Source organism: Corvus cornix, chromosome 3 (genome assembly GCF_000738735.6).
Source record: "Corvus cornix cornix isolate S_Up_H32 chromosome 3, ASM73873v5, whole genome shotgun sequence".
Classification (NCBI taxonomy): Eukaryota; Metazoa; Chordata; class Aves; order Passeriformes; family Corvidae; genus Corvus; species Corvus cornix.
The window spans coordinates 23101535-23113684 of record NC_047056.1 but is presented as its reverse complement, the minus strand read 5'-3'; the positions used below and the strand labels follow the sequence as shown (position 1 = coordinate 23113684).

Sequence of the window (12150 nt, the reverse complement as noted above, 5' to 3'; positions counted from 1 at the left end):
AGCCTGGTTCTCAGCTTCTGTATGCTGAAGCAGTTCCTCTGCTACAAAATGGGATTTACTCTGTAGCTGAGAGCCACCTCTAAATCCTTGTAACACATGCTGAGACAGACAAGCTTTGTTTGGGGCTTTGGTTTTCTGGTGTTTGGGGTTTGTTTTCTCCCAGGGAAGATATATTATTTATGCCTTGTTTTTATACAGTTTGGAAACATGGAGGATGTGCATGGACAGTAGCTGTTTATGGAAGTGAACTGGCCTGTCTCTATTAATTTGGCATGTTGTAAATAGCAGAAGCAGTTCATTTACTTTCGTGGCTGTCCAGAGAACTCAGTTTTTCAAGATAAATTAGCAGCACTGTGCAGAAGGCATCCCAACACTTCCTTCCTTCCTTCCTGCATCTTTCTGCTTGAGCTTAGAAAGACCTATTTGTGATGAAATATGGTAAGAAAAAGATGCAGACTTGAAATCTCCGATTCTCGTTTAAAAAAAAATAAATTCACAAAGAGATGCTGAATTCATTATGAGCAAAGAAAGCCTGACTTCCAGAAGCAGCAGTGAGTTTCTTCCAACCTTTATTCTCTCAGGACAAACACTGAGTGTTGACATCTTGCCAGCGTGAGAAGATTGATGTGCCCCTGTGAATGATTCCTCCGTGTGGATTAATGAGAAGAGTCCATTGCTGCTTTCTAATGATGGTGTAAGCTTTTCAAACACAAAATATATTACTTTTTAGCTGGTTCTTGGGCCACTTCTTGGCCCTGCTGTTAGGTCAGCAGACTGACTCACTTGTTTTGACCACTCCTTCCACGTGTTGGTACTCAGCTGGTAAGAAAAGGTGTGGGGAATAAATAATATATACTGTCCATGTCAGGGATAACTTTCAACTGGCTTGTCCAGTGGCTTGCCATTCTCTGTGTCATTTCTTGGTCCAAGAAATGACAAGCAAGCAAGATGGCATTAAGGAGCTACTGCAAGAATATGACTGAGGGCTGTATGCAGTGCATTAGCAGCAAACTGGCTCTGAGGAAGGGATTTAGGCACCTGTCAGTCCGACTGCAGTGAGGCTGGTGGCCTTTACTGAGGCAAACTGCTTGGGGATCTCAGCTGCCTGTCCCTTCAGCTCCCGTTTTTGCCCCGGTGAGGAGGCAGGGCAGATCCATGCACGCAGGCATCCAAGAAACAGACAGTGCACGCTGGAAGCCGTTTCTTAATAAAGTATCAGCCTTGTGCTAGGATTTAAGAAAACAACTGGCAGATGTGAACGATTTATTTTTCCTCCCTCTTCTGCTGCGGTTTATTTTTTCCTCTTGTTCGAGAGCGCTCAGCTGCTAACACAAACAATTGCTGAAATTCCACCTGCCCACCTGCAGCCCCTCCTTCCCGCCGCCTGCTCGGGCCGTCGTCTTCCTCCGGGAGGGCTGCGCCGAGGGGAAACTACATGCCGCTTTCTTAGAGAGAGGAGGAGGAAGGAGAGGGAGGGGCCGGGCCGTGTCTGGGCGCATTGTTCCGCGCTCCTCTGCCAAGAAGTAGGTGACTATGAACTCATCCCTCGCCCCTCGCAGAAAGTTTGCCGCCTTCCCCCCCTGCTCCCCTCCCCTCCCGCCCGCTGGCGTGGCAGGAGGCAGCTTGCAGCCCGGCGCTGGCCCCGGAGTCCCCGCTCCTGCTTAATATTCCGCCCGCTCCGCCGATGTTGTGCTTGGCTCCGATGGGACCGCAACTCACGGCGTGAAACCGGAGCCAATTTTCTGTCTTAGTCTCGCAGTGTTTTGACTGGAGGCAGATCCAGTTAAGTCCGATCGCGGCTAGTGGAAACAACTACCTAAGTCTCCGCTGTCTGTGTCGTTTGGGAGGGAAGAAAGAAGAAAGGAACGCGATCCCGGACTGCTGGGCGCGCTCTCTCTCTGTCTCTCACACACACACACGCACCGCAGACTCACGCACCCAGACAGGCAGACTCGCACCCCGCCGGTGCCGAGCGCGCCGTGCCACCGCCGCCGGGAGGAAATGGGAAGCCAGTGAGCAGATCCGTGCCGGTGTGTGAGCGCCGCCGGGGCCGGGAAGGGGCGGCGGGGGGAGCGGGAGCGCGGCCGGGGGGCGGCGGGAGCGGGTCCGGGGGCGGCCTGGGGGCAGGGCGCACCAACTCCCGGTGCCGGGGACCTCGCGCCCTTTGTGGGAGAAGGCTCCCCTCTTTTTCCTGCCATAAGAAGCGGGGGGGGGGGGGGGGGGAGGGAAACCCAAACGTGTGTCTATGTGAGATCGATAAGCGTATGTTTTTAATATACGTGTGCGCAGAGGTCTGGCTGCTGGGGGCCGCTGGGGGCGGAACGCGGCGGGGCGGGGGGCAGGTGAGTGCGGCAGGCGCTCACCGCGCTGCTTCGCTTCCAGGTGCCGGCGTCCGCGATGACCCTGGTGCTGCCCATGCAGCGGCTGGGCCGCCCCATCGCCGCCGAGGGAGCCGCCGACCTCGCCGCCTACCGCGCCCTCTGGGAGCCGCCCTGCTGCGGTCGCCCCGGCCCCGCCGGCCCGCCGGCCCCGGCCCCGGCGGCCCCCGGGCCCCCCGCCGCAGGTAGGCACCGCACCGCGCCGCGCCGCTCCGCCGCGGGGGGACCGGGCGGCCTCCGCGGGGACCAGGGTCTGTCCGCGGAGCGGGGCGGGCGGAGGGCGGGGGTCTCCCGCGGGCGAGCGGGGCCGCAGGTGCGCGGGGGCCGCCGGGCGCCGTCGCGCTCGGCAGCGGCGGAGCGGCGCGGGGGGAAAGTTGTCCGGCAGCCGAGCACCCTGCGGCGGCCCCGGCTCCCCGCGCCGCCGCTCGCACCGGCCCCCGGGCCGTGCGCTAGTCAGGAGAAGGTTTATTTCTTCGCCGCGAATAGATGCGAAAATATGCGGCGGAGTTCTCCTGTAGCGCGAAGGGAAATGAAAAGTATTTTGTTTGGAGAACCTCCGGCAAACCGCATGTCATTTGTCATATCTGATTTATTACCCACAGGATCACATTACAGGGGAATTTCAAATCCTGTAACAACATCCAAGATCACATACTTTAAAAGGAAATATGTGGAAGAAGAGGATTTTCATCCACCACTCAGCAGCTGTGCACATAAAGTATGTTTTCTAATAGTCATTATTTTTACTCTGAGTTTCAGATGCTTAGTAACACTCGATTGACCCATTTCCAGAAGGCTCAAATACTCTGCTGAAATTAGGAGAATGATCCAGCTGTTTGCTCAGAAACAAACAGTTGTCACTTCTTCACATTTATTGTTGTATTGTCATCAATTGCAAAAGAAGCAAAGGCATTTCTGCATTTATACAACTGTAAATGGAAATGCTGAGAATAACTTTTTTTTCAGATTATTTTGTTCTTAGCTAGTTCATATCACGCTTACAGAAACAGCTCCATAGCAGCATTTGAACAGCAGAAAGGAAGAACATAAGTAAAAGATTTCCCACTCATATAAAACTTTTTTTCCAGGGGAGAAAATACTAAGAGGTTCCATATACCCCACACGGGTTACAGATGTTCTAAAAAACCAGAATGACTTGGAAAGCGAGTACAAGTTCCTTCAGTATTTAATCGTGTTTATTAAAAAGCTAGTGCTCCCAAAGAACAGATTACTAAATGAAATAATTTTTTTTTCAGTGAAAGTTGTCAGGGGAGAGATTAGAGCAAATGTTTCCCAGGCCAGTGAATACATAAATTGAAATCTGACTTTTTTTGTGACATTTTATGCTCCTCTTCATTAAGGGCTCAGTTCTGTATGGAATTGAATGCCTGGGGTGAAGTGCTTAAGGGTAGCTCATGCGTTGAGATGCCATCCTTACCTCGTTGAATCCTACCTGGCCCATGGAGGTCCAGTGCTACCCATGTTCTCTTGGCAGTGGGGGAGGAATTTCTGTGGAGGGGAAGCAAGCAGTAATGCCAAGCTCAGTTCCCAAGGACCTTAGAGTAGCTGAAGGAATTTTCAGCTACAAATAGAGCTGTCTGGAAATAAGTACCGGGACGAGGAAGGTGAAAAACTGTCCCGCTGTTAATTTCGGAAGGTATCCAGTCTGCTGCCAGAGCAGTGAATAAACAGCATCAAGGGTGTTGAAAAATGTGCTCTGGTTTGTGAGCGTGTCTCACACATGTCACATCACTCTCCCGATTTTCAGCCAGGTTTTTTTTTTTTTTTACAAGATCGTTGGATTTTTTGTATCAGTGATTAATTTCCTTACAAAGAGGGGGAGGAGGAATAGTTATTTAGTCTTTTCTAACAGCAGTAAAAAGCAGTTGTAGAGGTATTGGTAAGCGAGACCCAGCCACCGTTTGGTGCTGTTGTTTGTAGAGGTGTATCATGTCAGAAATCCTGGGTCACCAGTTTCTTCTGTTCAGCCCAAATACATTTTCTACTTTGCAGCACTGAGCTCTGGCGGAGAGAGGATGCCCACCAGGTTTCCTTGAATTTCTTACATGTTTATACCTCTGCCGCTCAGTAAAGAGTTATGTTCTGAGATTACTTGTCCCATGGAGGGTATGATGGTAGGGCCAGGAGCCTCTCTCCAGAGGGCTGCTGGCAAATGTGTAGAAGGAAGCCTTTGACAACTTGTTCCTACTGGTGTCCCTCCAGGACATATCTCCAGGAGAATCCCAGTTCAAGGTTTACTGGTTTGCTCCAGGCTGTTATAGCTTCACTGACTGTTGCTGCAGCAGGTATAAAGGACGCAAATGAACCTATATAATTTAAAATGAGTCATTTATTATAGAAAATTACTCTCTCTAACAAAGAGCCTCGGCTGTGAACTCATTGAAATTATGGCCAATTTTTGTTTTTATGAGGCACTGTGCTGCTTCTAAGCCTCGCAGACATGACCAGGCTGTGGAAAGAGCTAGAGGGCTGAGGAGAGCTGAATGGATGTGAAAAGCAGCTGTGCTTTAAGCTCTTTCAGTCCTCATAGCTACGACTTCCACTCTGCAAAAATGCTGTAACCATGTGGGAAAGGGAAGAATGATCAAGCCCCAGATGGGGGGATTTAGAGCAGTCTCTCTTTGTGCTGTGCTGCTCTCCTCCTACGCAAACCAAATTCTTGCTAAAAATGAAAATTAGTTAATAGTGCTTACAGTAGCGTGCGTTGCCCCCTCTCTTATTTTGATTCCCAGGGTAGCGATTACAGTGCAGGATCTGGGGCCTCCCAGGGGCAGTAACCTGCTCGTGATGCCAGTGCTGAGAAAGGGAGTCCTGGAAGGACCATGGAAGGGAGAACAAATCTGTGGGCGTTGAGCCAGGATTTCTGCAAATCCCTGTCCTCTCTTCGTTTCCTGACCTTGTCCCTGCCTATCCGCGTTCCCACCGGTCCTGTAGAGCACAGGGCGTAGTATGCAGGCCAACAGCTGCTCTCCAGATGCTGGGATGCTTTGAGATGGGTTTCTCCCTGCCTCCCTCCCTGCATGCACTTCTGTGCACAAGGGCAGTGTAAGAGCCTGGCAAATGGAGACCTCCTCGCTGGAGGGCCTCTTCCACTGGCAACAGATGAAATGCTCCAACACTTGCTGTGTGAGGCGATGGCTGCTGGCTGCCTCTTGCAAACCTTGACACTGCAGGAAAGACCCTTGCTCGGCTTCAGAGATTTGTAGAAGCCCCACAGGGGATGATGGGATTGGGTCCATTTGCAACAAAAAGCCCCCCTAGCCATCACTGGAGCAAAACTGCACAACAATTTTATGTTCTAATCCCAAATGTAATTAAAGAGCCAGATGTGTGCATCTGGATTTCCCTCTCCCACCTTGGATTTATGCCCTGCAATTGCCTCTGTGGTGTAATGCTCAGCTACTTACCTCCTAAGCTCAGCTGCTTACCCCCTAAACATGGGGGAATGCTGTGAGCAAGAAAAAGCAGGTTCCCAGCTACATGGATATGCAAAATGAAAAGCCAGTTTTAGATGACTCAGAAAAAGAACAGAAAAGTAGTGACACAGAGGGAATACTTTGCTTCATTTCCTTCCTCCTTGTCTGGAACAAAACTGATTGCCTTCAGTTCCATATCTTGTGTTTTTTGCATTTTCAGACAATCTCCGTGTTTGAGGAGCGGGCCCATATTCTTTACATGTCTTTGGAAAAGCTGAAATTCATTGATGATCCCGAAGTCTACCTGCGAAGATCCGTCCTCATCAACAATCTCATGAAGAGAATCCACGGAGAGATCATCATGCAGAACAACTGGTGCTTCTCTGCCTGCTCCTTCAGTGGCACCTCCCCGCAAGAGTGGTTTGTGCCTCAGGACTGTCCATACAGAAAACGCCTTCGGATGGCAAAGGAGGAGTATGAGAAGCTCCACATGTGCTGCTTCTATCAAGAATGTGGCAGTCACTATTTAAATCTACCCTACTCTGTTAATGCTAGCACAGAAAGTAATTCCTCTTCTTCCTCCTCCTCCTCCTCTTCCTCCTCCTCCTCCCCTCCCATTTCTTTGCCAAGCTGTTCCCAGCAGGTGGATTATGAAGCTGGCAGTGCACCTTCTTACAGAAGTGATGACCAGATACCTGCTAATGAAATATTCATCACTAATGGCAGGTCTCACAGTAATCAGGAAAAGGCAAAATTTAATGACGAGAAAGGAGGTAATGAACCTGAGCGAGAGAGCATCGCCCTAAACTGTGAACCTGTAAGAGGCACCCATGCTCTTGAATGTAAAGGCAAATTTTATGACTATTTTGAGACTGGATGTAATGACAAGAGCAACATAAGTGAATCTTGGAAAAAATCCTTAAGGAAAAAGGAATCTTTACCAAGTAATAAAATCTGCTGCAACAAAGGAAGTAAAATATGAGGCATCTTTCTTGCTCTATTGAAGCATGCACAGCATGTTCTTTCTCTATCAAATTTTTATTTTGAATGGATTTTTTATAGTTTTCTACGAATGGTACAATCATGCCACAAACATGACGTGTAGACCTAAAAGACTGGAGAGCAGATTGCGTAAAGTGTTTCTGCCATCCGCATCAGCGGCTATTTATAAATGTGGAGACTTCAGAAAGAACATGGTTGCATTTCTGCTGAGCACTGTAGTCTGTGCAGCCATGGTGGAGCTTTCGTTGCTGAAAATGCCAATCAGCCAGATGGGGAAAACATATCGTTTTACATATCCCCGCCCCCAAGAAGTCTGCCATTAATTAAGAAGAACCTCCATTATGTTTACCAAGGAATTAGAAGTCTGGTAAACAAATTGATGCTACCAGCAAGGATGATAGGCTCCTTGTAACTCAGTATTCGTTCTGACAAAGGACTGTCTTCATGGATTGGGAATAAACCATCCTTACGTTTTGTACTGATACTCTTGAATTCCTGTATTCAGTGTCTTGTTCAACTGACAAAATAGGACATAGCATAAAGAAATAACCTGTTTATGGAATCTTAATCAGAATCAAACAAGCAGCTCAAGTACTTGCATGTTTTCACCTCGGCTGTAATAACTAATGAGGCTTGTTGTTACACAGGGCAGGTTTTTTTTTGGTGCCTTACTTTTTGTCTTAATTTTTGCCAGCGTGAAAATTAAGTATGAATCTGATACAGCAGGGATTTAACCTAAACAGAGATTAAAAAAGAAACCCACAGGGTGGATCAATATTATTAGAAACCTTTAACCTTTGAAGTACTGAGTTCCACTTCCTATTCAAACATCTCTGTTCTTCCTTTTTGATGCTCAATTGCTTTTTGATTTGCCATCCTTAGGAAGGGATTTAAGAAACAATAGAGAGATGTCTCTTGTAAACAAGCATTCGATGCTTGAGTGTTTCTATGGCAACTGTCTGTTGCTGGGGCTCTTTTTTTTCTTCTTCGTATAATGAAGTTCATGAACCAGTGGCATGTTTTATACTTTATTCTGTTTCACATAATTTCTCTCTTTTAGATCGCAAAAGCATGCGGGAGTTTTTTATGACTTTTGCTGTTGATTTAGAAAAAGACAAGAAGGCAAAAAGCACAATGTTAATTAATAATGTGGCGATAAACACAGTTTTATCTGAATGAATGTAAGGGGTTTAATTTTAAAAAAGAACATTTTGGAGAAATGAGCTGAGATTTCAGTGGCTGAGGACAACATTTCGTCATCCCTAGGTAGATCAATTGCAAAAGTGTGCTGTGTAAAATGCCCAGAAGACACTAGCTGGGGTTGGACCAAGAGTGAGTCTTAGATCCACCAAATTAATTAGTTCCCACAGTCCCCATAACAACTGGCAGGATGTGCTCAGGAAAATAGCCACATCCAGCCCACAGCTGACTCATAAATAGCTGCCTGTTCCCACAGCACCTTGCACTCAAGTGACATCTCTGCTTGCTTCTTGCCCAAAGGGTGAAAGTCACCTGTGTGCTGGGGGAGCAGCCAGCTCGGTGCAGGGCAGGAGTGTCCCCAGGGGGCCACAGCCCCAGGCTTGGCACTGACAGGTGCCAAGGGTCTGAGACCTTTTGCTTTGGGTTTCATGGGTTCAGCTGGAGACCTCTAGGGCCATGGTTATTTTGGGTAGAAAAATACATTTGTAAACTGTATGGTCTTTCACAGAAAGCCCCGTGGTCACAGAATAAAGCCCCCCCTGAGCCCAGGTGACCACAAACACAGCAGGATTTAAATCAGTGATAACCTTTATGAAGTCAGGTGAGTGTAAGCTGGTATGTTTGTAAGGGTTATCATTGTGAAGAATGACAAATAAAGAAAGTACAAGTCCCACCTGATTTCTCCAAGACAGAAGCTTTTTTATTATTAATAATAATAATAATATTAAATATAGATCTCATTCATACAGTGTATGAGTAGGATCATCATTTAGACATTTGTCCACAAGGACCAATTTTTTAAAAAACCTGATTTTTCTTGTGTTATATTCAGATAGTCTAGTAATGTCTGCTCTTTTCCAATATTTGATAAACGCTTGATGTTTTAAGCTTAAATATTAGATGCTTGTATACTAATGTGTTGTTGTAGTAAAGTGAAATTTCCTTGATATATATTTATTAAAAATGACCAAAATTCATTTTAATTTTATATCTCCAATGGCTACTGGGTCCTTTCCCCTATGTTCTCCTCCCTCACCCAAGGAAACACCATTTAATCAAACTGCTCCCTGCTCAAAAGGTTACACAGCTGTTGACTGTGCACCTCAGGCTGGGTCTGTGAGGGAGCTCAGCCTTGCCAGGGTTTTGGGAGCATTTAGGACAGTTTGAAGGTGCACTGAGAAGCAACAGATTCTCTGTAGACTTGCACGTACAGCAGGAAAACACCTGGCCAAATGCTGCCCAAACCACAAATCAGCTAACACTTTTGGGGGGGCTGAAAGCTTTTTGACCCTAAAGGGCTCCTTGGTGCTCCAGAACAAGCCTGCACACATAACCTGTTGTAGAGGCTTCTCAGTTGAATTTGCACAGGCTGAAGTGATGGATCAGCAGATCTTTGTCTACTCTAATGGTTTCTTTAGTTCCAGGGACATCTGGAAATTAACCTGTTACAGCTCTGGACAGTCTTATTGTCATCAGGGTCTGTAAGGGAGGAAATGCCATCTAATGAAAGTTGGCCTATGGATAAGTGGGGTTTTATGCCTTTCTCTGGACCTTGCCTCACAAAATAATAGCAATTACTGAAAGCAGATGTATTGGACTCAGGAGTCCACCAAGTTATCCTGTTAGCCTCAGAAGAGACAGAGGTATTCCACATTTAGAAAGGGAGGTGGAAACGCCCTTGTCCCATTGTCAGAAATGCAATAGACATTGATAGGATTTCCAGCCTGGGCTAGACTGAATGGACTTCCTGGTTTAAATTGGATTTGATTTATTGCATGTGAAGACTGTGAGTCTGATAGGCCTTTTCCTCACTGCACACTCCAGTGCTAAGGATATTTTGCTAGTATCAAAAATTTTCAAGAAATAGTTCTTTTACAAGATTATACTTATGCCTTTCATCCATACATCCCACACATAACTGCTAAATGAATGCTCCTGAACTTGATCCTGGCTTACCTGCCAGGAAGAACGGGACAGAAGAGCTTCTCTAGGAAGATTGTTTTTCTCTCTATCGTAAGACACTTTGCTCCTAGAGTGTAAGACTATAAAGTACTGTGCCTTTCAGCACATGCCAAACAGCAACAGAAAAGATGTTTCTGTTGTCACATCAATTTTGCTGTCACTAGGAACAGAAGTGTCATTTTATCTTTGGGATCCAGGTAGTACATTTCCTTTGGAAATGCACAGTTCATTTGAGTTTAAAAAAACGTGTTTCTTTTTCAAAGCCCACGGCATAATATCATTGTGCTTCATATATACTCACTACTTTTGGTAAAATTTTGCTCTTTTTACTGTATTAGCTAATCGGTTGGAACAGCTTAACATGGTTACTTAAGCATCCTCAGCACTCAGACAGCCTCAGCTGGCAGTGATGTGCAGTGCCAGCAGAGCAGCTGGTTCCGCAGGGAAAACAGACACAGCCTGAGCTGAAGAAATGAAGTGCTTCTTTCAGTCCTGAAGGTGTTACGCCCCTAAGCAAAGCTATGGTAGAGACTTTTTTCATATTTCATCTTTCTGCATGCCCTCCATCCTCTTTTTACACCCCTCATCTACCATCTGTCCTTTTGTGTCCTACCATCGTGATGACCGTGACACGCTGCCAGGGTGCTGCAGTGGGTGCCACCACCCTTCAGGCTTGTGCAGGGGAAGCAGGGAGCTGGTTCAGAGCCACAGCATGAGCTAAAGGGGAACTTAAACAAAGTAACCAGGGTGCAGTGTATCTTGGCTGCTCTCTGGTCCCTCTGGAGGCTTGTGCCAGTTGTGACCCCCCACACCTAAATGACTTTTCCAGCTGCTGGTAGCTCACATTGCCACTACGGAGTGATCTGGTGATTAGAGAGCTATGACTGAAGCAGAGATGTGAAGGTGATTTCTAGCCTGCATTTGGCTTATGTCCTTACATTGCCTTCTTGAGCTAAAGACGTAGCCAGAGGTTGTAGCAAATGCAATGGCTGCTTATTCATGCCAGGATCCTTGACAAAAGAAGTTTCTTAAGTTTTATCGCAAAAAAAACCCCAAAACCCAAACCAGTCAGTCACATCAGGGAAAGGTTTAGACCACTCTGAGGTAAAGGATTTCATCTTGTGTTGTATTCAGCAAATGTAACTCTAACATGGAGGCCTCCCAAAGGGACCTGACCTTTTACATGGTCCATCCCTTGCTTTGCAACCTCTAAGACAGGGGCTGCCCTCGCTTTCTGGAGGTCACCATTTGGGCTCCTCAGTACTGGTATGAGCTTTTCCACAGCTGCACAAAGCACCCCAGAGGCTTTTCCTGGCAGGGTGTGCAGAGCCTGCTAAAATATAGTAGCCAGGGAAGCATTGCAAAGGATCCTGCTGGAAATGTTAGGAGATGCAAATCTTCCACAAGGCATCCCATATAACAGCCAAGCCGCTCAGTCACGACTACTTGGAATACACAGTAATTTCCTGTGTTTTTTCAGTCTCACTTAAACTTCTCTGACAGATGGGGAAAGATGACTAAACCAAGGGAGTTTACAAAAGTTCGTCTTGTGGTGTTTGCAAACTGTCTCTGTGAGGTCCATTTTCTCTAATGTAAACACAGCCGTGGCTGGGTGCCGAGTGCCTTTGCAGCAGCTAATCCTGCTCAGCTTAAGGCTGCTAAGACGAGGAGTACCCGGCCAGCCGGTCCGCTCAGGGGGTTGAACATGAACCAGCCCTGGGCCTGAGGGGTGTTGGGAGGAGACCTTCACTTTCTGGGCTTTACACAGCATGAAGCAAAGCACCTGTGGCTCTAAGACCAGACCAAATTTACTATGCCGGGTGAGAGGCTTTCCAAGGGGCCTTGGGTCAGGTGTGGAAGGTTAGATAAAACTCCAGGGCAGTAATCATGTGAAAGCAATTGCTTTTGGGGCTGTAGTTGGCCTGTTGCTCTCTAGTCTTGAATTCACTGCCAGGATAGGATTACATCCCCGGGAAAGTGGATTTCAGTTCTTTGGGTTTGCAGAAGTGGTGCAGAGTATGCAAAGCTTTTTCACCAGCTACAGCTGAAAGGCCAGGTAGGCAAATGTTTCAACTTTTATTGCTTAAGTTCCCCTTGCTGAGGAATGCAGGGAGTGTGAGCAGGAGCCACAGATGGGTGGTCTGTATACATTCAGAAGTATGCATGAGCAG

General features: G+C 47.1%; 1 protein-coding gene across 1 annotated transcript; it reads left to right on the top strand.

Annotated features, from left to right (window-relative positions):
- Positions 1-210: 210 nt before the first annotated feature.
- On the top strand, positions 211-9005 carry SERTAD4 (SERTA domain containing 4). Its single transcript, XM_039569433.1, has 4 exons — positions 211-2030; positions 2383-2563; positions 2981-3096; positions 6036-9005. Exons 2-4 carry the CDS (start codon positions 2398-2400, stop codon positions 6795-6797), a joined length of 1044 nt encoding a protein of 347 aa, XP_039425367.1. The 5' UTR covers positions 211-2030; positions 2383-2397; the 3' UTR covers positions 6798-9005.
- The last annotated feature ends 3145 nt before the right edge of the window (positions 9006-12150 follow it).

Bases quoted from the DNA above. Each gene is read 5' to 3' on its own strand.
- SERTAD4 (XM_039569433.1), top strand. From the start codon at position 2,398: ATGACCCTGGTGCTGCCCATGCAGCGGCTGGGCCGCCCCATCGCCGCC. The intron at 2,564-2,980 runs GTAGGCACCGCA...TATTACCCACAG, and splicing joins CCCCGGGCCCCCCGCCGCAG to GATCACATTACAGGGGAATT. The intron at 3,097-6,035 runs GTATGTTTTCTA...TTGCATTTTCAG, and splicing joins TCAGCAGCTGTGCACATAAA to ACAATCTCCGTGTTTGAGGA.